The sequence below is a fragment of the Ranitomeya imitator genome, chromosome 4 (assembly GCF_032444005.1).
Source record: "Ranitomeya imitator isolate aRanImi1 chromosome 4, aRanImi1.pri, whole genome shotgun sequence".
In the NCBI taxonomy this organism is placed as follows: domain Eukaryota; kingdom Metazoa; phylum Chordata; class Amphibia; order Anura; family Dendrobatidae; genus Ranitomeya; species Ranitomeya imitator.
In genome coordinates this window covers 370,522,421-370,546,080 of record NC_091285.1, presented here as the reverse complement: position 1 = coordinate 370,546,080, position 23,660 = coordinate 370,522,421, and the positions used below count along the sequence as shown (strand labels likewise).

Below are 23,660 nucleotides of genomic sequence, written 5' to 3'. Positions count from 1 at the left end.
GTGCTTCTCACAAAATTAGAATATCATCAAAAGTTTAATTTATTTCAGTTTGTCAATGCAAAAAGTAAAACTCATATTTTATATAGAGTCATGACAAACAGAGTGATCTATTTCAAGTGTTTTTTTCTGTTAATGTTGATGATTATGGCTTACAGCCAATGAAAACCCAAAAGTTATTATCGCAGTAAATGAGAATAATTAGCAAAAAACACCTGCAAAGGCTTCCTAAGCATCCCATAGTCTGTTTCAGTAGGCTCCACAATCATGGGGAAGACTGCTGACTTGACAGATGTCCAGAAGGCAGTCATTGACACTCCACAAGGAGGGTTAAGGTACCTTCACACATAACGATATTGTTAACGATATCGTTGCTATTTGTGACGTAGCAACGATATCGTTAATGAAATCGTTATGTGTGACAGCGACCAACGATCAGGCCCCTGCTGGGAGATCGTTGGTCGCTGAATAAAGTCCAGAACTTTATTTCGTCGCTGGACTCCCTGGAGACATCGCTGGATCGGCGTGTGTGACACCAATCCAGCGATGTCTTCACTGGTAACCAGGGTAAACATCGGGTAACTAAGCACAGGGCCGCGCTTAGTAACCCGATGTTTACCCTGGTTACCATCCTAAAAGTAAAAAAAAACAAACACTAGATACTTACCTACAGCCGTCTGTCCTCCAGCGCTGTGCTCTGCACTCCTCCTGTACTGGCTGTGAACCGGAAAGCAGAGCGGTGACGTCACCGCTCTGCTTTCCGGCTCACAGCCAGTACAGGAGGAGAGCAGAGAAGCAGAGCGCAGCGCTGGAGGACAGACAGCAGTAGGTAAGTATCTGGTGTTTGTTTTTTTTTACTTTTAGGATGGTAACCAGGGTAAACATCGGGTTACTAAGCGCGGCCCTGCGCTTAGTTACCCGATGTTTACCCTGGTTACCGGCATCGTTGGTCGCTGGAGAGCGGTCTGTGTGACAGCTCTCCAGCGACCAAACAGCGACCAAACAGCGACGCTGCAGCGATCCGGATCGTTGTCGGTATCGCTGCAGCGTCGCTTAATGTGAAGGGGCCTTTAGTCACAAAAGGTCATTGCTAAAGAAGCTGACTGTTCACAGAGTGGTGTATCTCAGCATATTAATGGAAAGTTGAGTGGAAGGAAAAAAGTGTGGTAGGAAAAGGTGTACAAGTTTTAAAACTTTTAAAAACCGCTCGGCCTGGTGCAGTTTACAAAATATTTTTGCTCCAAAAATCAACTATTGTCATATATACTCTAGAACTTGGTTACCATGAAATTTCATTAGTTTGTAATAAAAAACAAAATTGGCATGCTACAAATGTACAAATTTGGGTGTTCAAAAATTTACTATTCTCATATATACTGCAGAACTTGGTTTGTGTTAAATTTGGTTGGTTAGAAATAAATACAAAAAATGGCCTACTACAGGTGTACATATTTGGTCTTTCGGTGCTCAGTCCCCAGCCACCACTATTTCTCCCAGAGTGGCATCCTTACCTTGTACTAGCACTTGTCCAGGAACATCACCCATGCCCTTACCAATGCAGTTACTGTGATTGTCCACTTAACGACCAACACCTGGACAAGTGCTTATAGCCATTAACACTTCATTTCCCTGACGGCACTCTCGATGAACATTATGGAAGCCAGGCCCGAGTCCCACCCTGGCACGGCACATGTGCTACTGACGCTGAGGATTGCTGGCCCTACTTCTATATCTACACCAGTTCATGCACTCCCTCCTGCTCATTTTCCATCTCCAATGTGCTATCTCAGAACACATTGTCCACATTGGCCAGAACCTGGAAGCTCTGCAGCATTATCTCAGTAAAGCAGAACAGGCTCTACTGTTGCTAATTTATCTAGCAGACAATCCATAAACCATGGCAGAGTTATTGAAAGGAATAACAGACCAGACAGATATGTGGCTCTTACCACTGAACCTACAGCCTGGCATGGTGGTGTGTGATAATGATCGTAACCTGGTGGCAACTGTGAAACTTGGTAAGCTCACACATGTACCATGTTTGTGTAAGGTGCCTGGGTGAGGTTGTTGTTGGCAAACTGCTACGTTTACATGCTCTGGCACTCTACAGGCAAAACATATCCCAGTGTCGGTGTGCTGCTGTGTGTGGGGTGAATCACACTTACTTGCTGCCCAAAGGCCACCACTGGCTCTAGGCACCTGTTTTCTAGAAACTTTGCAGCAAACAATCCAAGGGACAATAAATTCGATAAAACAGTCAAACTTTTACTTGACAGCTTTTGGTCATTGCAGGCATATAGGATATGGCCCAATGGGTTACTGTCTTTCCCACAGGTACCGGACTTAATTCCATCCCTAGTTCTCTGTATGGATAGAGCATCCCTCTTGCAAACTCTGATTCCATTACCTCCTACCTCTGAGAGTTTGAGTCCATCTTACGATGTAGCTCCATAGACTTAGTGCACCCAAAGACCCCGATTTCTATCTCGAGGTATCCTGGCTGACAGATTTGCACAGAACGGTTATTTGGCAATCCACTGCCCTGAGTAACATGCTCTTGTTATTACTAACAGCCCATTGTCTCTGACCGCTTATGTAATTTCAACACATTTTTTATAACTGAACTTGAGAGGTCCTGAACTTGGCACTAATTCTTAGTTCCCCCTCCCTAATCTAGGCCGCCCGTTACTGTTAATTTGGTCTAGGCTAGACTGCAGCCCTAGAGGGTTTTACTTTCAAATAACATACATTAATATAAAATACATTTAACCATTTGGGGTGTCAAGGAGTAGAACATCATCTCCACCACTCCTACACTTGGCCGATATGCCCAACTATGTAGTTCAGTGGTTTCTGAAAACCTACCCAGATTTGCCAGAGCTTCTGGTCAAGATATGCCGCATCATTGACAATTTTTGCAAGCCAGCTACAGCTGCTGCAGCTCTGGCAGCACTGCAGCAGTGCATGGAGAGTAGTCATTGTGGGGGAGTTAGGGAAGTGTTGGCTGTAGGGAGCAAGGCACATATGGCAGACTTTATGTACCTCTGCCATTCCTGTGATCCTCACATTACATTTATCTTTGTCATAAAAGAATACTGGTTGTTCACTGTGCTTTGTTACAAGGATAACTTTGCATCTCTCCTTCCTGAGGAGGAGATGTCTACTAGAATTGTGCAATACCCGAAGGCCAATATAGAAAATAAGTTGAAAAAATTCCAATCAGACCACACTAATGGAAGGGGCTAGCTTCCTTGCACAATCAAGAAGGAGAGGCAAGGGAGACACACACCAGGTATAGCAGAAGCAGGGGTAAACGGTCAAAGGCCTGCGCCAATTTCATGACACCCTCCCAGCATCCAGGCTTTGATGACCGGTATTTTTGACAGAAAGAGAAATGTTTTAAAGATGGTCAAGCAATATCTAGTTAACAAAACAAGCGTATGACTTGGAGTTGTTCTTGTCTGAGCGGGTTTTTAATGGTCATAACAGACAGGCTCTTTCACCTGTCAACTGGAAGTGCTGACAGGCTTACTCTGATAAAAATGAACAAAGCTTGGATTATCCCCACACAACCAGATAAAAGCAACACATAAAGTGTTTTTACTCTTCAATGTTTGAATGAGACCCATCAGTTGTTGGCTTCAAGGGTCTATGGATGACTGTATTACTCTCTTTAACAATTTTTCCTGGCTTTGCACTATGTGCAGAGCCTTTATGAGTGTAGAAGGACTGCAACTACAATTTGTTCAAAAAATTTCTATAGTTGGTGCCTTGAAGGGTGTATAGATGATCCTGCTTGTAATTTTTAGCAAACGTTGCACTGTGCAGAACTTTTATGAGTGTAGAGGTACCACAACTACACTTTGCTCAGAATATTTGAATGAGGCAGTACAGTTGGTGCTTTAAAGGGTTTATGAATGACCCTGCTTGTAAAATTGCAGGTCTTGCTTCATTCATAGATTACACAGAAATTTCCAATTTTTTTAATCAAAAATTCAATTTTGGTTTACTTAAATGATTATTTTTTTAAAATCCCTTTAAAAATTTGTCTTATATACAAGTCAAAATAAACGAAAAAATGTTTCTTAACTTTTTTTTCCTATAAATAACAAATTTTCTTCGATTTTGAATGCTTTATTGTCAGTGTTTAAAGTGGAGTAAAAATGTGACACCATTGTTCTCAGCAGCGATCTGGGAGTTAGAGATCCAGGGGTCTTGCCTATACTGTTCTCCTTCCATTCAGCTTTTTTTCATCCACTTCAACATTTTCACTGCCCCCTAGACCTCCTTGTAGGGTCTGCCAGAAAAATGCTCGGATTTCCCAATGATTCCTATTATTATTATTACTCAAAACGAGCACACAATCATTAGGTTCGAGTAACGAGCATTCAATCATTTTAGTGCTTTCTCATCTCCAATTCTTATTGTTTCTTGTCTATCTGACATGATGTGATTCTACACTATTATGTGATACTGCAATATAAGATTCTGTACTATGAAGACTATAAAAAGTATAAATATAAAATAGCATAATTTGAATCACTCCACATTGCTGCAAAGCAATTTTTTAGAGCTATCGTTTGTTTAAACACTGAAAGCCTATCTACCATATCACACTGACCTCAATTCTTATGGGTCCTTGTACTAGCTTCCTCGACAGTAAACTACATTTTGGGAATAATGTAATTTTCTTTACTGCAGCCTGATTTTGTAGACTAACATAATGTTGCTGGAAAACTGTCTGTGCTATGTAATATGGTTGAGAGATTAAATTATATAAACTGTGATCTCTTATTTTTATAGTATCATAGCAAATAGCATAGCTGTCCTGTGTGACACATAAAAGCAACACATAAAAACCAACAATGACTAACGAAAAATGTACGTACACAAAATTATTAATTTGAAAAATAGAAAATACAATCATGAGATAAACTAAATACACCATCTTGTTAATATTAACCCCTTTACCCCCAAGGGTGGTTTGCACGTTAATGACCAGGCCAATTTTTACAATTCTGACCACTGTCCCTTTATGAGGTTATAACTCCGAAACGCTTCAACGGATCCTGGTGATTCTGACACTGTTTTCTCGTGACATATTGTACTTCATGATAGTGGTAAAATTTCTTTGATAGTACCTGCATTTATTTGTGAAAAAAACGGAAATTTGGCGAAAATTTTGAAAATTTTGCAATTTTCAAACTTTGAATTTTTATGCAATTAAATCACAGAGATATATCACACAAAATACTTAATAAGTAACATTTCCCACATGTCTCCTTTACATCAGCATAATTTTGGAACCAATTTTTTTTTTTGTTAGGGAGTTATAAGGGTTAAAAGTTGACCAGCAATTTCTCATTTTTACAACACCATTTTTTTTTAGGGACCACGTCTCATTTGAAGTCATTTTGAGGGGTCTATATGATAGAAAATGCCCAAGTGTGACACCATTCTAAAAACTGCACCCCTCAAGGTGCTCAAAACCACATTCAAGAAGTTTATTAACCCTTCAGGTGTTTAATAGGAATTTTTGGAATGTTTAAATAAAAATGAACATTTAACTTTTTTACACAAAAAATTTACTTCAGCTCCAATTTGTTTTATTTTACCAAGGGTAACAGGAGAAATTGGACCCAAAAAGTTGTTGTCCAATTTGTCCTGAGTACGCTGATACCCCATATGTGGCAGTAAACCACTGTTTGGGCGCATGGGAGAGCTCGGAAGGGAAGGAGCGCTTTTTGACTTTTCAATGCAAAATTGACAGGAATTGAGATGGGACGCCATGTTGCGTTTGGAGAGCCACTGATGTGCCTAAACATTGAAACCCCCCACAAGTGACACCATTTTGGAAAGTAGACCCCCTAAGGAACTTATCTGGATGTGTGGTGAGCACTTTGACCCACCAAGTGCTTCACAGAAGTTTATAATGCAGAACCGTAAAAATAAAAAATCATATTTTTTCACAAAAATTATATTTTTGCCCCCAATTTTTTATTTTTCCAAGGGTAAGAGAAGAAATTGGACCTCAAAAGTTGTTGTCCAATTTGTCCTGAGTACGCTGATACCCCATATGTGGCAGTAAACCACTGTTTGGGCGCATGGGAGAGCTCGGAAGGGAAGGAGCGCAGTTTGACTTTTCAATGCAAAATTGACAGAAATTGAGATGGGACGCCATGTTGCGTTTGGAGAGCCACTGATGTGCCTAAACATTGAAACCCCCCACAAGTGACACCATTTTGGAAAGTAGACCCCCTAAGGAACTTATCTAGAGGTGTGGTGAGCACTTTGACCCACCAAGTGCTTCACAGAAGTTTATTATGCAGAACCGTAAAAATAAAAAATCATATTTTTTCACAAAAATTATATTTTTGCCCCCAATTTTTTATTTTTCCAAGGGTAAGAGAAGAAATTGGACCTCAAAAGTTGTTCTCCAATTTGTCCCGAGTACGCTGATACCCCATATGTGGCAGTAAACCACTGTTTGGGCGCATGGGAGAGCCCGGAAGGGAAGGAGCGCCGTTTGACTTTTCAATGCAAAATTGACAGGAATTGAGATGGGACGCCATGTTGCGTTTGGAGAGCCACTGATGTGCCTAAACATTGAAACCCCCCACAAGTGACACCATTTTGGAAAGTAGACCCCCTAAGGAACTTATCTGGATGTGTGGTGAGCACTTTGACCCACCAAGGGCTTCACAGAAGTTTATAATGCAGAGCCATAAAAATAAAACAAAATTTTTTTCCCACAAAAATTATTTTTTAGCCCCCAGTTTTGTATTTTCCCTAGGGTAACAGGAGAAATTGGACCCCAAAAGTCGTTGTCCAATTTGTCCTGAGTACGCTGATACCCCATATGTGGGGGGGAACCACCGTTTGGGCGCATGGGAGGGTTCGGAAGGGAAGGAGCGCCATTTGGAATGCAGACTTAGATGGAATGGTCTGCAGGCGTCACATTGCGTTTGCAGAGCCCTTAATGTACCTAAACAGTAGAAACCCCCCACAAGTGACACCATTTTGGAAAGTAGACCCCCTAAGGAACTCATCTTGATGTGTTGTGAGAGCTTTGAACCCCCAAGTATTTCACTACAGTTTATAACGCAGAGCCATGCAAATAAAAAATATTTTTTTTTCCACAAAAATTATATTTTAGCCCCCAGTTTTGTATTTTTCCAAGGTTAGCAGGAGAAATTGGACCCTAAATGTTGTTGTCCAATTTGTCCTGAGTACGCTGATACCCCATATGTGGGGGGGAACCACCGTTTGGGCGCATGGGAGGGTTCGGAAGGGAAGGAGCGCCATTTGGAATGCAGACTTAGATGGAATGGTCTGCAGGCGTCACATTGCGTTTGCAGAGCCCCTAATGTACCTAAACAGTAGAAACCCCCCACAAGTGACACCATTTTGGAAAGTAGACCCCCTAAGGAACTCATCTTGATGTGTTGTGAGAGCTTTGAACCCCCAAGTATTTCACTACAGTTTATAACGCAGAGCCATGCAAATAAAAAATATTTTTTTTCCACAAAAATTATATTTTAGCCCCCAGTTTTGTATTTTTCCAAGGTTAGCAGGAGAAATTGGACCCTAAATGTTGTTGTCCAATTTGTCCTGAGTACGCTGATACCCGATATGTGGGGGGGAACCACCGTTTGGGCGCATGGGAGGGCTCGGAAGGGAAGGAGCATCATTTGGAATGCAGACTTAGATGGATTGGTCTGCAGGCGTCACATTGCGTTTGCAGAGCCCCTAATGTACCTAAACAGTAGAAACCCCCAACAAGTGACCCCATATTGGAAACTAGACCCCTCAATGAACTTATCTAGATGTGTTGTGAGAACTTTCAACCCCCAAGTGTTTCACTACAGTTTATAACGCAGAGCCGTGAAAATAAAAAATCTTTTTGTTTTCCCACAAAAATTATTTTTTAGCCCCCAGTTTTGTATTTTCCCAAGGGTAACAGGAGAAATTGGTCCACAAAAGTTGTTGTCCAATTTGTCCTGAGTACGCTGATACCCCATATGTTGGGGTAAACCCCTGTTTGGGCACACAGGAGAGCTCGGAAGGGAAGGAGCACTGTTTTACTTTTTCAACGCAGAATTGGCTGGAATTGAGATCGGACGCCATGTCGTGTTTGGAGAGCCCCTGATGTGCCGAAACAGTGGAAACCCCCCAATTATAACTGAAACCCTAATCTAAACACACCCCTAACCCTAATTCCAACGGTAACCCTAACCACACCTCTAACCCTGACACACCCCTAACCCTAATCCCAACCCTATTCCCAACTGTAAATGTAATCTAAACCCTAACCCTAACTTTAGCCCCAACCCTAACTGTAGCCCCAACCCTAACCCTAACCCTAGCCCTAACCCTAGCCCTAACCCTAGCCCTAACCCTAACCCTAGCCCTAACCCTAGCCCTAACCCTAGCCCTAACCCTAACCCTAACCCTAGCCCTAACCCTAGCCCTAACCCTAGCCATAACCCTAACCCTAGCCCTAGCTCTAACCCTAGCCCTAACCCTAGCCCTAGCCCTAACCCTAGCCCTAACCCTAGCCCTAACCCTAGCCCTAGCCCTAACCCTAGCCCTAACCCTAGCCCTAATGGGAAAATGGAAATAAATACATTTTTTTTTATTTTTCCCTAACTAAGGGGGTGATGAAGGGGGGTTTGATTTACTTTTATAGCGAGTTTTTTAGCGGATTTTTATGATTGGCAGCCGTCACACACTGAAAGACCCTTTTTATTGCAAAAAATATTTTTTGCAATACCACATTTTGAGAGCTATAATTTTTCCATATTTTGGTCCACAGAGTCATGTGAGGTCTTGTTTTTTGCGGGACGAGTTGACGTTTTTATTGAAAACATTTTTGGGCACGTGACATTTTTTTATCGCTTTTTATTCCGATTTTTGTGAGGAAGAATGACCAAAAGCCAGCTATTCATGAATTTCTATTGGGGGAGGCGTTTATACCGTTCCGCGTTTGGTAAAATTGATAAATCAGTTTTATTCTTCGGGTCAGTACGATTACAGCGATACCTCATTTATATCATTTTTTTATGGTTTGGTGCTTTTATACGATAAAAACTATTTTACAGAAAAAATAATTATTTTTGCATCGCTTTATTCTCAGGACTATAACTTTTTTATTTTTTTGCTGATGATGCTTTATGGCGGCTCTTTTTTTGCGGGACAATATGATGCTTTCAGCGGTGCCATGGTTATTTATATCTGTCCTTTTGATCGCGTGTTATTCCACTTTTTGTTCGGCGGTATGATAATAAAGCGTTGTTTTTTGCCTCGTTTTTTTTTTTTTTTCTTACGGTGTTTACTGAAGGGGTTAACTAGTGGGACAGTTTTATAGGTCGGGTCGTTACGGACGCGGCGATACTAAATATGTGTACTTTTATTGGTTTTTTTTTTTATTTAGATGAAGAAATGTATTTATGGGAATAATATATATTTTTTTTTTCATTATTTTGGAATATTTTTTTTTATTTTTTTTACACATTTGGAAAATTTTTTTTTTACTTTTTTACTTTGTCCCAGGGGGGGACATCACAGATCAGTGATCTGACAGTTTGCACAGCACTCTGTCAGATCACTGATCTGACTAGCAGCACTGCAGGCTTCACAGTGCCTGCTCTGAGCAGGCTCTGTGAAGCCACCTCCCTCCCTGCAGGACCCGGATCCGCGGCCATCTTGGATCCGGGGCTGGAGGGAGCAGGGAGGGAGGTGAGACCCTCGCAGCAACGCGATCACATCGCGTTGCTCCGGGGGTCTCAGGGAAGCCCGCAGGGAGCCCCCTCCCTGCGCGGTGCTTCCCTGCACCGCCGGCACATCGCGATCATCTTTGATCGCGGTGTGCCAGGGGTTAATGTGCCGGGGGCGGTCCGTGACCGCTCCTGGCACATAGTGCCGGATGTCAGCTGCGATAAGCAGCTGACACCCGGCCGCGATCGGCCGCGCTCCCCCCGTGAGCGCGGCCGATCGGCTATGACGTACTATCCCGTCCAGGGTCAGATAAGCCCAGGGCACCTCGACGGGATAGTACGTCTAAGGTCACAGAGGGGTTAAATAACTACATCAGATGAACAGCAACACTTGAAAAATTGCATGGTGTTATTATTTATTTAACAATAATGGGTCACAATGCAGAATCAGTATGTGGAAAGTTAAGTACACCCAAGTAGTCAATAGAGGGTAGAACCACCTTTAACGTCAAATTGAAGGAGGAATTCTGGTCTATTGCTTAAGTTCTTTAAAGTTTGTTGCCATTTGTTCAAGCACGGTTCCTCTTAAGGTGCTGTCAAAACATTTCAACTGGGTTGAAGTCTAGACTTTGACTTGGCTATCGCAATACCTTAATTATTTTCTTTTTCCAGAATATAAACTTTCTAGTGTGCATTTGATTATTGTTCCATTGACCCAGATTCATCCCAGCTTTAGATAGTTGGATATATGGCATTACATTCAACTTTAGAATACTTTGTTATTCAGAGGAGTTCACAGTCAACTCAATGACCAGGTCCTGTTGCTGCAAAACAAACCCAAGTCAACATCCTCAACCACTGTACAAGACAGTTAATATGATGCATTTGTGTTGATATGGTGTGTTATGCTTTTGCCAAATGTGGTGCAAGGCATGATGGGCAAACATATCATTTTGGTCTTTTATGTCAAAATGACATTGTTCCAGAAGTTTTGTAATTTGTTCAAATGCAACTTTGCAAAGTTTACCTCCCTGGACTGCCATGTTCTTTTCAGAAGAACTGCCAACACCGATTCATCATAGATTTGAAAAATTTGCCAGAAAGTCAGCCTGACATTTTTAATTTCATAGGTAATTTGGGAAGTCTGAGTAAGGAAGGCTTAATCCATACAGCACTTGAGGCTTATTTTTGTCACATCTGTCTGTATAGATTGTGGAAAGTCGGCTCACTTAGCTGCTCCTTGAGGTAGACACACGAACACTTTAGGTTAAAGTCTGTGGGTGGTTTATTACTTCATAAACCATAAAGCCCAAAAGAGTAACAAGACAGCCTTTTTGGCACAAATGAAAATAAAACGTTAATACAAAGTCGTTCCCAGTATGGCTCCCGCCTTATGGGGACAAGCACACATGGCAGCTGTCACTAGAGATTCAGCTGGAGGACTGCTACTTCCAAACAGCAGAGACAAAATAAAAAACAGTGGAGGGACATTTAACTCTCTCCAACCACACCCTTGAGGTGGAGATATGGTGAGTAGGCATCCTGCTCATCTCTTACCTACTCACCAAAACCCAGATCCTGGAAATGACTGATTACTCTCAGCACATATCATGCTGGAGGGAAACTTATGGGTTTCAAATCATGCAGGATAACCTTTGCAACACATATCTCCCCTCACATACAGCACCAGTGACATCTTTTGTGGGATAATTTTTATTGAAAATCATAGACAACTGCAGAATTCAGTTTAAAAACAGAAAAAAATCACTTAAGCACCAATCCGTAGAATAAAAGCAGAGTTCTACAATTTACAAACAAATTGCAGCAAGAAGCTTACACTATTGACTAACATAGATAAATAGCTATAGTAAGTTCAGGGCTCTAAAGACAAGCCTTTGACAGGATAAAAATAGGTATTTTTGGCTAAATGGTAGTAAAGACTGTAACTAGATAACAATAGATGCAATAAGAGCTATATACATATGTGGAGACACAATGGTCAGTGGGTGCTCTCGTCCACTGTCCTTGCTGTCTTTAAAAATACTGTATGGACCAGGGATCCCACTGAATGCTCATACTCCTTTTCCATGGGCATGATATTACTCAGACAACACAGGATGAGTGCAACACAATGGAGTGATACTGACTGTTGGTGATCTAATAAAGTAACATGTAGCACAGTCCCAGCAAAAACATAAGATGGTGCAAATTGCATAGTCTCACCCTTCCGTTGGCTCACCTGGATTTAGAACATTTGCAACTCCAGGGCCAATTACCTCAACCAGTGGCACTGGCTTTTGACAGGCACCCACAGAGAGGAGGTAGCAGCAAGCTTAGGAAGCTGACAGAGTTCAATGAGGTATGTAGCCAGGTTACCTGATTGTCCCAACCTTGGTTCTCCAAACAGCTCCATGCGACCAGTAATGGGCAATGGAGCCAATCTATATTCCTTCGGTTGGAGCCATTGTGCCTTGGCTGCTGTCCTCTATAGTCTCTGTGTAGAAGGAGAGTGTTAGGAGTCGAGTTTCCTCTGCTGCACAGGGGGAATCTCGATCCGTCTCCGCTGCGGTCTCCCATTCTTCTCCAGCCACAGTGGAGTCTGCTCAGCAGGGACGTCGATCCCAGCGTCTCGCTCAGTCTGACTCTGTGCGAAGAGTTACTGCTGCTTTTCCTGCTTCTGCCATTGAAGCCAGTGCTGGGCAGCGGCGAGTGGACGTTTCTGGATCTAAGTCCTGCTTTTCTCTGTCTGAGCATGCCCAGGGCAGGATCTCCCGTTGGAGATCGAGGGTCACATGCTCAGGTACTGCAGCACATCCCATTGGTCCTTTTGGCAGGTCCTGAAAGGGCAAAACTTCTGTAGCTGTTTCCTGTGCTGCAGCTATATAAACTGTGCATGACCGCACGGCCATGCGCTAGTATTGTCTTGTAAATATGTGTGTGTGTTGTGAGTGAAAGTCGCTCTTTAAATAACCCTCCCTATTGAATGTCTGTTCGCGGAAGGTGTATGTTTGCTATCTAGCGCCCGGCTTATCCAACAGCACGAAACACACATTACAGCTACCAGTTGCTGTGTCCGCCAGTACGGCGCTGTGCGCTTGCTCTGCGCTTTCCTGACCCAAGCCTGGGTGGTTAGTGGCGTCCGTCAGTGCGGCACCGCACGCACTCTTGTGCCTTAATATTATTATTTATGTTCCTCTGACACACCCAGTTGCGGTGTTGTGCCAGCAAGTGTCGGACTTCAATCCTGTGTAGGGGTTGAGTCCGCTGACTTCTTGCTCGCGCTTTATGTGCGGTACTGCGGTCCTGTGACGCAACAGGATCGCTTCCTTCACGCAGGGTGAAGTTAACCCATGTGTGTATACTTAGTACCGCCATATAGTCCGTCTTACTAGCAGCAGGGTCTTTTACCTGCACGGTGGACCTCGGACTGCGAACGCACCTAATACCATAACATCTGATTCTTGGTGCGTTCCGCCAGTCCCTAACAGAGAGAGGTCGCTTTTTATACTCACAACTATCCTTCAGTCCATTATCCACAGGTTTGGGGGGATGTAGGATGAGGTCATCTTTCATTGTTAGAGTGTTGAATTAACCTGCAAATTCTGTTCTTCGTTGTTTGCAGAGCAGCAAGCTGCAGGAACTGATACAATGGGTAGTCATCAGGCATTTACCAAATTAACAAACATCAATTGGTCAATTAACCTGCGTTTTTGTCCCTCAGTGATAGCAAACAGTAAGCTGCAAGAACTGATACAATAGGTAGTCAGCAAAAATTCAACAAATGAACAAACATTAATTCAACCTACAATAAGAGTCAACTTCAGGTTCATATGAACAATGGCTTATGTCTCTTGACCTGCTGAATAATATGTGTGGCATAATTAAGAAAAAATGCTGTGTTTTCACAGCAAATAATACTGAGAGGAAAGGAGAGTGACAATGGTATTGGATGAGAGCCAATTGCACTAGAAAAGTAGATTCAATAGGTCACCTCCCTAATAGTGACTCATGTCTAATTGAGATCCCATCCAATACTTCATAGAGAGTCTTCAATGGGATGCAGTTCACAATCCTAATGTGTAGTGTGTAGAGGGAGTGCTCCAGTCAGTATATTCATCCTTCACTAATAGTCCAGAAAGTTTAAATTACATCATAACCTTCAGTAAGAAACTCTCCATAGTCCACCACACTTCCAACCCATTTTGGAAATATCGGTTTCCTTCTTCAGGGTAGGTGAAAGAGAATAGCTGCTGTCTTCTGATATGGTAACCTATGATATCCCAATTTGTTGGAGCTGTTGCGTCCTATTTTCTTTTTATCAAAAGACATACCACAAACATAGTTCATTAATACTTTTCCTTTTAATATTTTAAAAGGTATATTTTTAATGCAACACCACAAAACATGCTGTAAGAAACTATCAAAATGTCACATCTATCCCATAATGGTATCAATAAAAACGTCTCACCTCACAGTAAACAAGCTCTCTCACAGCAACTAAAAAATGAAAACATTATGAGTCTCGGAAAATGGCGACATAATCAAAACATTTTTTTTTCACAAATTTCCGATTTTCAACACTAAAATAATAAAAAACCTGGACAAGTTTGTTATCGCCATAATCGTAAGGATGAGAAGACTCATATTGCCAGGCCATTTTTATCACACAATGTACACTGTAAAAACAATTCCCAAAGATCAATGTAAAAATTACGTTTTAGTTGTTTTATTGTGATTTTCTTGGAATTTTTTCCCCTTTTCCAGTACATAATGTGGAAAAATGGATGGTGTCATCCAAAAGTACTAGTCCTGCAAACAATAAGTCACCAAACATCTATGTGGAAAAAAATAAAATAAAAACGTTATGGCTCTTGGAAGAAGGCGGGAAACTAAAACACAAAAATTGAAATTGTCTATGTCCGGAAGGGGTTAAAGAATCACATGCATATAATTTATATTAACACAAGGGCTAATAGTTACATAATTTCAGTTTACTGCAAAAATATTAAAAAAATGAAATATAAAATATCAACCAAATTCTTTCAAGCTAACTGTATAGAATATTTGGAATGGTGGGACAAAATATGTTAACTAGTGCCAATGTTTTTATTTTCTTTTAGAAAAAAAATTACATTTTCATGTTTATTATGCTCTCACTATACTGAAAATATTGGTATCCATTGCATCATCGCTACAATGTTCTTTTAGTGCAGGAGATTCATAATAGTTTAAATTTTCTTTTAAAATATTCATGAACACTTTTCACCATAAAAAGAACACTACAAACCATTCAAAACCCATTAAAATTTAATTTTAATGATACATTTTCTGTTCAAATTAGCACTTTTTCACTATGGGAAGGATTATTTACATGGCTTGATTTGTGAATGTGCAGACGCGCTGCGGGCTATTACCTGTCACCTCACAAATGTAAGTAAAAAGAATTATGGAACCATAGCTATTAATGCTACAGAATTGTATCCCTATGCTGTAAGACAGTGAACGTTTAGCACATAAATGCAGTGTTGTTGCATTGATAGGTTGATTTGTGCATAACTGAAAGCTGATAAATTATCTTAGTTCTCTTTTATCATATTTAATAATTTAATTCTATTTTTTTTGCCTTTCTACACCACATATGTCATTACCCCTTTTAAACTCTTGGGGCAACCTTTAACTTCTGACTTTTTGGTCTACATGATCTAGTTTATTGTGCTAAGATACAGATATATTGGCACAGTAGTGTTAATAGAGTTGGCATTTTGTTTTTTATTAAAAAAGTTAAAAGAAACAAAAAAAAACCTTAATACTTCCCAATGTAATATAATAAAAAATTGCAATGTGTCGCCATTTAAATACCCTGCCATTAGTTACATTACTTTGTGACTGCAGCACTGGTATCCTCAGTCATTCAGGTGATGAAGTTACTAAAACCTTCGATTCACCTGGATGCATGTGACAAGTAAACAAATACTGTCAGGGACCAAAATAGCATTGACGTTGGAGTGGGGAGAAACTTAACATGTGAGTATTGGTACTTTTTATTTTGCCACATTTCCAGCAGTTAAGACACTTTTAAGTATTGGACAGCCTCTTTAGGCTCCATGTACTAAAATATAATCTATAATATATGGTAACCGGAGATGTGTCCTTCTGTCCAAAGCCTCTGGAGCATGCCAGCAGCAGCAGCTTCACCGAGAGAGAGACAGAGCGAAAGATGGAACGAGAGCCGGAAAGAGAGATGTAAAGAGCAAGTGACGTAGAGAGCGAGAGACATAGAGAGCGAGAAGCGTAGAGAGCGAGAGACGGAAAGAGAGATGTAGAGAGCGAGAGACGTAGAGAGCGAGAGACGTAGAGAGCGAGAGACGTAGAGAGAGATGTAGAGAACGAGAGACGGAAAGAGAGACATAGAGAGCGAGAGACGTAGAGAGCGAGAGACGTAGAGAGCGAGAGATGTAGAGAGTGAGAGACGTAGAGAATGAGAGACGGAAAGAGAGACGTAGAGAGCGAGAGACGTAGAGAGCGAGAGACATAGAGAGCGAGAGACATAGAGAGCGAGAGACATAGAGAGCGAGAGACGTAGAGAGCGAGAGACGTAGAGAGCGAGAGACATAGAGAGCGAGAGACGTAGAGAGCGAGAGACGTAGAGAGCGAGAGACGTAGAGAGCAAGAGACGTAGAGAGCGAGAGACGTAGAGAGCGAGAGACAGAGAGCGAGAGACGTAGAGAGCGAGAGACGTAGAGAGCGAGAGACATAGAGAGCGAGAGACGTAGAGAGTGAGAGACGTAGAGAGCGAGAGACATAGAGAGCGAGAGACATACTCGCCACCCAGGTGTAGAACCTTCAGTAGCTAATAGTAATGCAACAGTAAATCAAAAGTTAGTCATTGTCATACTTTGGATATTTGGTCTTTTTTTTGCAACATAAAGATATTTTTTTATTAATTAGTAGCTCATTTTGATTGTTTGTCTTCTTTGTATTAGCTTCTCATAATTTTGTCAGCAAGTTCTATATCTTCCAAAGTTGATACCCATAATACCTGTATTTATAAATAGATTTTAAAAAATGGTTCCTACTCTTTTTGTGCAAAAAAGAACCCCTAAAAATGAAAAATAAATAATTGACTTTAAATATATGCTTAAACATGTAAGTGTGTGTGTCCCCGGCAGTCCCTGAAGTGGGTTATACTGAGAAAGGTATTTGTAGCTAATAGAAGAGTAGAATGAAATTGCTGATCCATTGGCTTTAAGGTAACTACAATTCCCCATGCTGTGTTCTCTCTCATAGAAAATTCTTCCAACCTTTTCTACTTAAATTGAGTTTCAAATTAAAATCCAGGGAACAAGTAGAGAAGAAATCAGATTACAGATAGGCTATTTCTTAAAGGTATCCTCAGCGACAGCCAGGTATATTGCAATTGAATTATTCAGCATCGTAGACTTTTATCATCAGAGAGATTTCGGTCTTTGGTTATTTGCTGTGACATCATGTATATTTTAGTTTTCTATTATTTTCCATTGAATACGTAAAGTCCAATGTTTTATTGCACTAAAAGTAATAAAGTCATTTCACTAACCAAATAATTCAGTCATGCAAAAAAAAAGTAGAAACCTATGTGTAGTTCATGCTCCATACAATAATTGAAATAGACACAGTGGTTTATTCAATAGCAGTTTCATAAGATCAAGGAGAAGAGGAGTTCAGCGAGTGTAACTGCGGTTTGTGGAGAAAGCCGCTCTATTCCTGCACAGTTTCTGCTTCTTGTATAATCTCTAAATATAATCATCTGCTTTTTATTAAAGTAATATGTATCTGCATATATGTTTTAAATGAGTTAACATATTTATAAAATACCTAGCAGATAATTAATTATATTCAATACACATTTACAATGAAGGTAGACATATGGGGTATCCCTATATGTTACCCTATTTGATACCTAGAATGAAAAAAAAAGTTTTTAAATGTGATATGTAACAACGTTTGCTTAATGCTACACTGTCTAAGGCATGTAAAGGAATTGCCATAATAAGCATTTATGGTATGTCCTTAGAATATCGTATTAATACCTTGTAGGTATAGGTAGAGAAAAAATGGAAAGTTTCCAAACATCTTGATTTATTCAGTATTGAGAATGAGCAACATGCACAGAAATGCACGCCTTTATACGATTTGGCATGGTTTTTATGAGGTATTAATGGTTATCTAATGATTGTTGAATCATACTCCATACATTTGGGCATGAGAATCATTAAAATCCACTCCTGGCAGCTCCCTTTGAAATTAACAACCAATGATATTTCAGAGGAGATCAATGGGAACCAAGTCTGGAGATTCTCCTGGGACATATTGGTGAAATGGCCATATCACTGACTCTATGATTAAGTCTGTCTGAGAATCTTATTTTGGGACCCCACCTATGTTTGTAGATTTGTTCAGTGCCTTATGTCACTTTGCTCTACTTCAATTGCCATTTAGTTTCTCCTTGACAGTACACAAATATATATACTAAAATTAGAATATCATCAAAAAGTTGATTTTTTTTCAGTTCTTCAATACAAAAAGTGAATCTCATGTATTATATAGAATCAATACAAACAGAGTGATCTATTTCAAGTGTTTATTTCTGTTAATATTGATGATTATGGCTTACAGCCAATGACAACCCAAAAGCCAATGTCTCAGTGAATTAGAATACTTTATAACACCAGCTTGAAACAATTATTTTAAAATCCGAAATGTTAGCCTACTAAAATGTATGTTCAGCAAACGCACTCAATACTTGGTCTGGGCTCCTTTTGCATCAATTACTGCACCAATGTGGCGTGGCATGAACGCGGTCAGCCTGTGGCACTGCTGAGGTGATATGGAAGCCAAAGTTGCTTTGATAGCATCCTTCAGCTCATCTGCATTGTTGGGTCTGGTGTCTCTCATCTTCCTTTTGACAATACCCCATAGATTATCTATGGGGTTAAGGTCAGGCAAGTTTGCTGCCCAATCGAGCACAGTGATACTGTATTTTTTCAACCAGGTATTGGTACTTTTGGCAGTGTTGACAGGTGCCAAGTCCTGCTGGAGAATGAAATTTCCATCTCCAAAAAGTTTGTCGGCAGAGGGAAGCGTAAAGTGCTCTAAAATTTCCTGGTAAGCGGTTGTGCTGAGTTTGGTCTTGATAGAACACAGTGGACCTACACAAGCAGATGACATGGCTCCCCAAACCATCACTAATTGTGGGAACTTCACACTAGACCTAAAGCAGCTTAGATTGTGGCCTCTCCACTCTTCCTCCATACTGTGGGACATTGGTTTCCAAATGAAATGCAAAATTTACTTTCACCTGAAAACAACACCCTGGACCACTGAGCAACAGTCCAGTTCTTTTTTTCCTTGGCCTTGGTAAGATGCTTCTAGCGTTGTCTATTGGTTATGAGTGGCTTGACACAAGGACCGTGACACTTATAGCCCATGTCATGGATAAGTCTCTGTTTGAAGAACTGAAATAAATTAACTTTTTGATGATATTCTAATTTTGTTAGAAGCATCTGTGTGTAAACAGTATATATAAACAAAAGCTGGGAAGCAACACTCCAAAAAGTTTCTTAACCCCTTCATGACCTTGGGATTTTCCGTTTTTCTGTGTTCGTTTTTCGCTCCCCCCCCATTCCTAGAGCCATAACTTTTTTATTTTTCCGTCAATATGGCCATGTGTGGGCTTATTTTTTGCGAAACAAGTTGTACTTTTAAACGACATCATTGGTTTTAGCATGTCATGTACTTGAAAACAGGAAAAAAAATTCCAAGTGCGGTGAAATTGCAAAATAAGTGCCATTCCACAATTTGTTTTTTGTTTGGCTTTTTTGCTAGGTTCACTAAATGCTAAAACTGACCTGATATTATGATTCCTTTTAATAAAATTGAGGTTCTATCTCAGAAATAAGTCTTGCACTTCTTTCTTTTGATATGTATTGTGTTTTTATGGTGCTGTAATCTAGTACATATGACTACATAGTCTAGGTGTCTTATATAATGTTAAACTAAAATATTTTTGTATGTTTTTGACAGGTTAATGATATTGTTTACTATAATGCAAAGGAGGACCAAATGGAGGTAAGTAATTATTTCTTCTTATTTCTATGGCTTGCACAGATGTATACTATATACTGCATTTTTCGCTTTATAAGATGCTCCGGATTACAAGACGCACCCAAAACTTTGAGGAGAAAAATAGGAAAACATATTTTTTTAATAAAATATAGGTGCTTCTTATAATTCATCTTATTGCTTACCGCGGGTGGCTGCGGTAAAGTGAAGTGGGGACCCAAGGTCACTGCTGGTGGAGGCAGGAGTGGGGTGATGCTGCAGGCCGCAGGTTGGGATGAAGGTGTGTCCGACAGTGCTGCTGGTGTCTGGCACTGCTGCCTGCTGCTCTGTGGGTGTCTCCGGTGCCAGGTGGTGCTGCGGGGGGTATCTGGCATTCCTGCAGCAGGTGTCCGGCTTTGCGGGTGCCCAGATGGCGCTGCCCGGAGCTGCTGCGGTGGTCTCTGGTGCGGCCGGGTCTCTGCCAACATTTTGTGAAAGGCCAGAGCCCTGGCAGTCCCATGGTTTCCTGTGCAGTGGACTCCTGGAAAGTGGCCGCCGGGGGAGTAGGTGCATGTGCAGATGGAGATCTCTGGAGATGAGATTTCAGTGCTGAAATCTCATCTCCCAAGATCTCGGTGCCGAGATCTCCGTCTGTGCATGTGCTGCTCCTCCCGGCAGCCATTTTCCAGGAGTCCACCACACAGGAAATCATGGAACTGCTGGGGTGGGCCCCGGCAGCACCGGAGGCCACCACAACAGCATTGGGCAGCGCCGGCCACGCACCCGCACCACCGGAGGCACCAGCAGAGCATCGGGCAGCAGCACCGGACACACGCAGTAGCACCGCCGGACACCCACAGCACCGCCGGACACCCCTTCATCCCAGCCTACAGCAATGGTACCGGTAAGGTACATTCGCATTATAAGATGCACCCCATTTCCCCCCTAAATTTTGGGGAAAAAAGTGCTCCTTATAATCCGAAAAGTATGGTAATCATTTTTACATAGTTACATAGGTTGAAAAAAAGACCTAGGTCCATCAAGCTCAACCTTTTTCCATCAAATGTAATTTTTTTTGTCACTAAATTAACTATAAGGCTGGGGTCACACTTGTGAGTTCAATGTAAGAAACTCACGCGAGTGTCTCGCATAAAGATCCAGCACTGCCGCTGGCACTCGGGAACGGAGCATGTGGCTACATGTATTTCTATGCATCTGAATGCTCCGGTCCTCGCATCACACTCACAAATGTGACCCCGGCCTTACCCACACTGTCATGTGTACTGAGGAAATCATCCAGCCTTTTTAAAAAGCTGTTATAGTGTCTGCCATTACTACTTCTTGAGGTAGGGCATTTCACAGTCTGACTCCTCTAACTGTAAAGAATCCTTTCCTATTTAGCTGCCACAGTCGCCTTTACCGATCCATAACACACTAGCAAGATGCCAGAAAATGTTTTCTTTAGTACTCATGTGCTAGATCACAGTAGCTGACTGAAAGTTGTGATGTTATAGCAGCAAACCTGAGTGAAATATATTTGTGACTTCACAGCAAATTACCTGAAAGGAGCATAGTTTTGATGTAAAAAAATCAAACCCACTCGTGATTTCAGTTGTTTGTCTGCCTGAACCCCTCCTTTAATATGATAACTTGTCCGAGAGAAACACACTTGTGATGTAATAGAAACCCACTTGTGATGGCACAATGACAAAACTGACAAACCTCACTTGTGGTGTTACAGAATTTCAGTTATTTATACAGTTACATGTAGACAGATGCTTCAAGACCCTGACAATTTACAGGTAGTTTATTGTATAAGCAAGGGTCTTGTGTTATGAGTTACATTACAGATTTATACAGTGGGTTGCTCCGGAAGCAGCAATAGACATAGTATACTTTTTGCAGCGCCCCAGGGTCCTGGTCGTTGCAGTAATATCATTCTCCTCTAGGGGGGAGTGATGTTACATTTGAAGGCAATAAAGGAGATCTCTTTACCAGGTATCACAAAACATGCAACACACTTCACACTCCAGTCCACCAGGGGGAGCTATGCTCCTATTTATTAGGGCACTCTTCACAATTAGGTAAAACTGGTGGTCTGGATAGAAAGTTAGACAGAATCTGGCTGGGTTTCACCCAGTGAGCTGCTATCTGAGCTCCGCTCAGGCAGTGCGTCCATGACAGAGGTGAGATCCTGTCAGAGGCCTAGACAGAAGGCTACGGAGCTGCGTCTGCCTGATGTGCGGCAGCTCCCAAGAAAGAAACACGAACAGAGAACTGTATTGTGGTGAGAAACGAAGTCATAGCAAAAGGAGAGGAAACCAGAAGGAGTTCTGCCCTACACAGGCTGCCTCCTTCTGAGGCGCAGGATCCGGTATCCAGAACACCGAGGGAGCAACAGTCCTTTATGCCTTGTTCCAGAGACTGTCAGGACAGCTAATTCCACGATACCTGCCAGCCCAATACCCAAGAGGCATGGTGGCAACTTGTGGGGGCTGGGGCATGCTAGAGTCCCTGTACAAAGCCTCAAGCCACCAGTCATACTGGTTTGTCCTATCCATCCGGGGGACAGAGAGACACAACATCTAGAACATCTACAACAGTTGTGAGGACCTTATGAGAAGCTCGGCAGTAAAGTACGACAACACCAAGGCGCTAGAGGAAGGCTACTGATTACCACCTGGATAAGGGGACTCTGGATTTGCCTTCAGACCGGCGGGACTCTGCCTGCCCTGTGATCTGGTGCTCTGGACTGTGGATGCTGAAGCCTTCAGTACAAAGGTAAAGAGACTGCAACCTTGTGTCCTCGTTCTTCACTGCACCATACACCATCCACCATCCACACATTGGGAAGCCCTGGGGACACACTTCACCTGTAGGAAGGTATACCATCTAGCTGCCATAACATCACCCCAGTGGACCCCTTAAAGCAGCGTCGGTCACCCTAACCGAATACCACAGGTGGCGTCACGAACATTTTCCCTTTAAAGACCTTTCCCCCATTTACAATGGATGTCCCTAGGGCCACGGACCGGGTCAGCCACAGTGACATCCCCCTTGAGAACCGAAGGACCCGGTACGGAGTACCCCACTGCCCTATGGGGGCGATCCACTATTTGTATTTACTTTTGTTTTTGACATAAAACAGTGTTTTTAGTGGCATAATATTTGTCTATCATTTTTTCATACTTATTGATGAATTTTTGTTCATTTTTTCCATTTTATTTACCTCCCCCCCCCCCTTTTTTTTTTGCTCAGTTCCTATTTGGGACTTCAGCTTATACTTACCTGATCAATGATCTAGTATTCTGCAATATTTCTATACTACAGGATGTTAAATCTGTCAGTTTTACACTGCCACCTCATGTATTAGTCTCATAGATGCTGCCTATTGAAGAGCCTTACAGGTCACCATAGCTGGCTGACCTGTAGGCCATTAATCGGCCTTGGGTTGCTATGATATCTACCGGCATGTGATTGCAGGGTGTCAATAGGTTTAAAAAGGGGAGCCCCATCCCTCGAATAACCATCTAATTACCGCTGCCATTATTTTCAGAGGTATCTAAGGTGGTTAAACTTTGGCCACGTTTGGGGCTAATACCAATTATGGTCATTGCAGAAGAGAGTCATTTATAATATACAGCTGACATCCATTGATGATAGTGCCAGCTCTGCTTGTAGATAGGCGCCATTATTGTGCCATATTGTTCTCTTCATATTCTCCTATCACAAATGATTCAGCAGCACGGAAAGAGATGCTTCCACTATGACACACTGTGCTCTGGCGTTATGTCAATAAGGGATAACAGCGTGCACCTCCTTCTTTGGTCTTCTCTCAGCTGTGTTGAGGGCACTTTGGGAGCTAGA

General features: G+C 41.7%; 1 protein-coding gene across 4 annotated transcripts in view; it reads left to right on the top strand.

The window, feature by feature from the left end:
- CACNA2D1 (calcium voltage-gated channel auxiliary subunit alpha2delta 1) overlaps positions 1–23,660 on the top strand; it is a 1,366,870-nt gene that overhangs the window by 630,963 nt on the left and 712,247 nt on the right. For all 4 annotated transcript variants that reach the window (XM_069765154.1, XM_069765155.1, XM_069765153.1 and 1 more), the window contains exon 5: positions 19,776–19,820. In XM_069765154.1, coding sequence (XP_069621255.1) covers positions 19,776–19,820 — 45 coding nt within the window. The remainder of the gene's footprint in view (positions 1–19,775; positions 19,821–23,660) is intronic.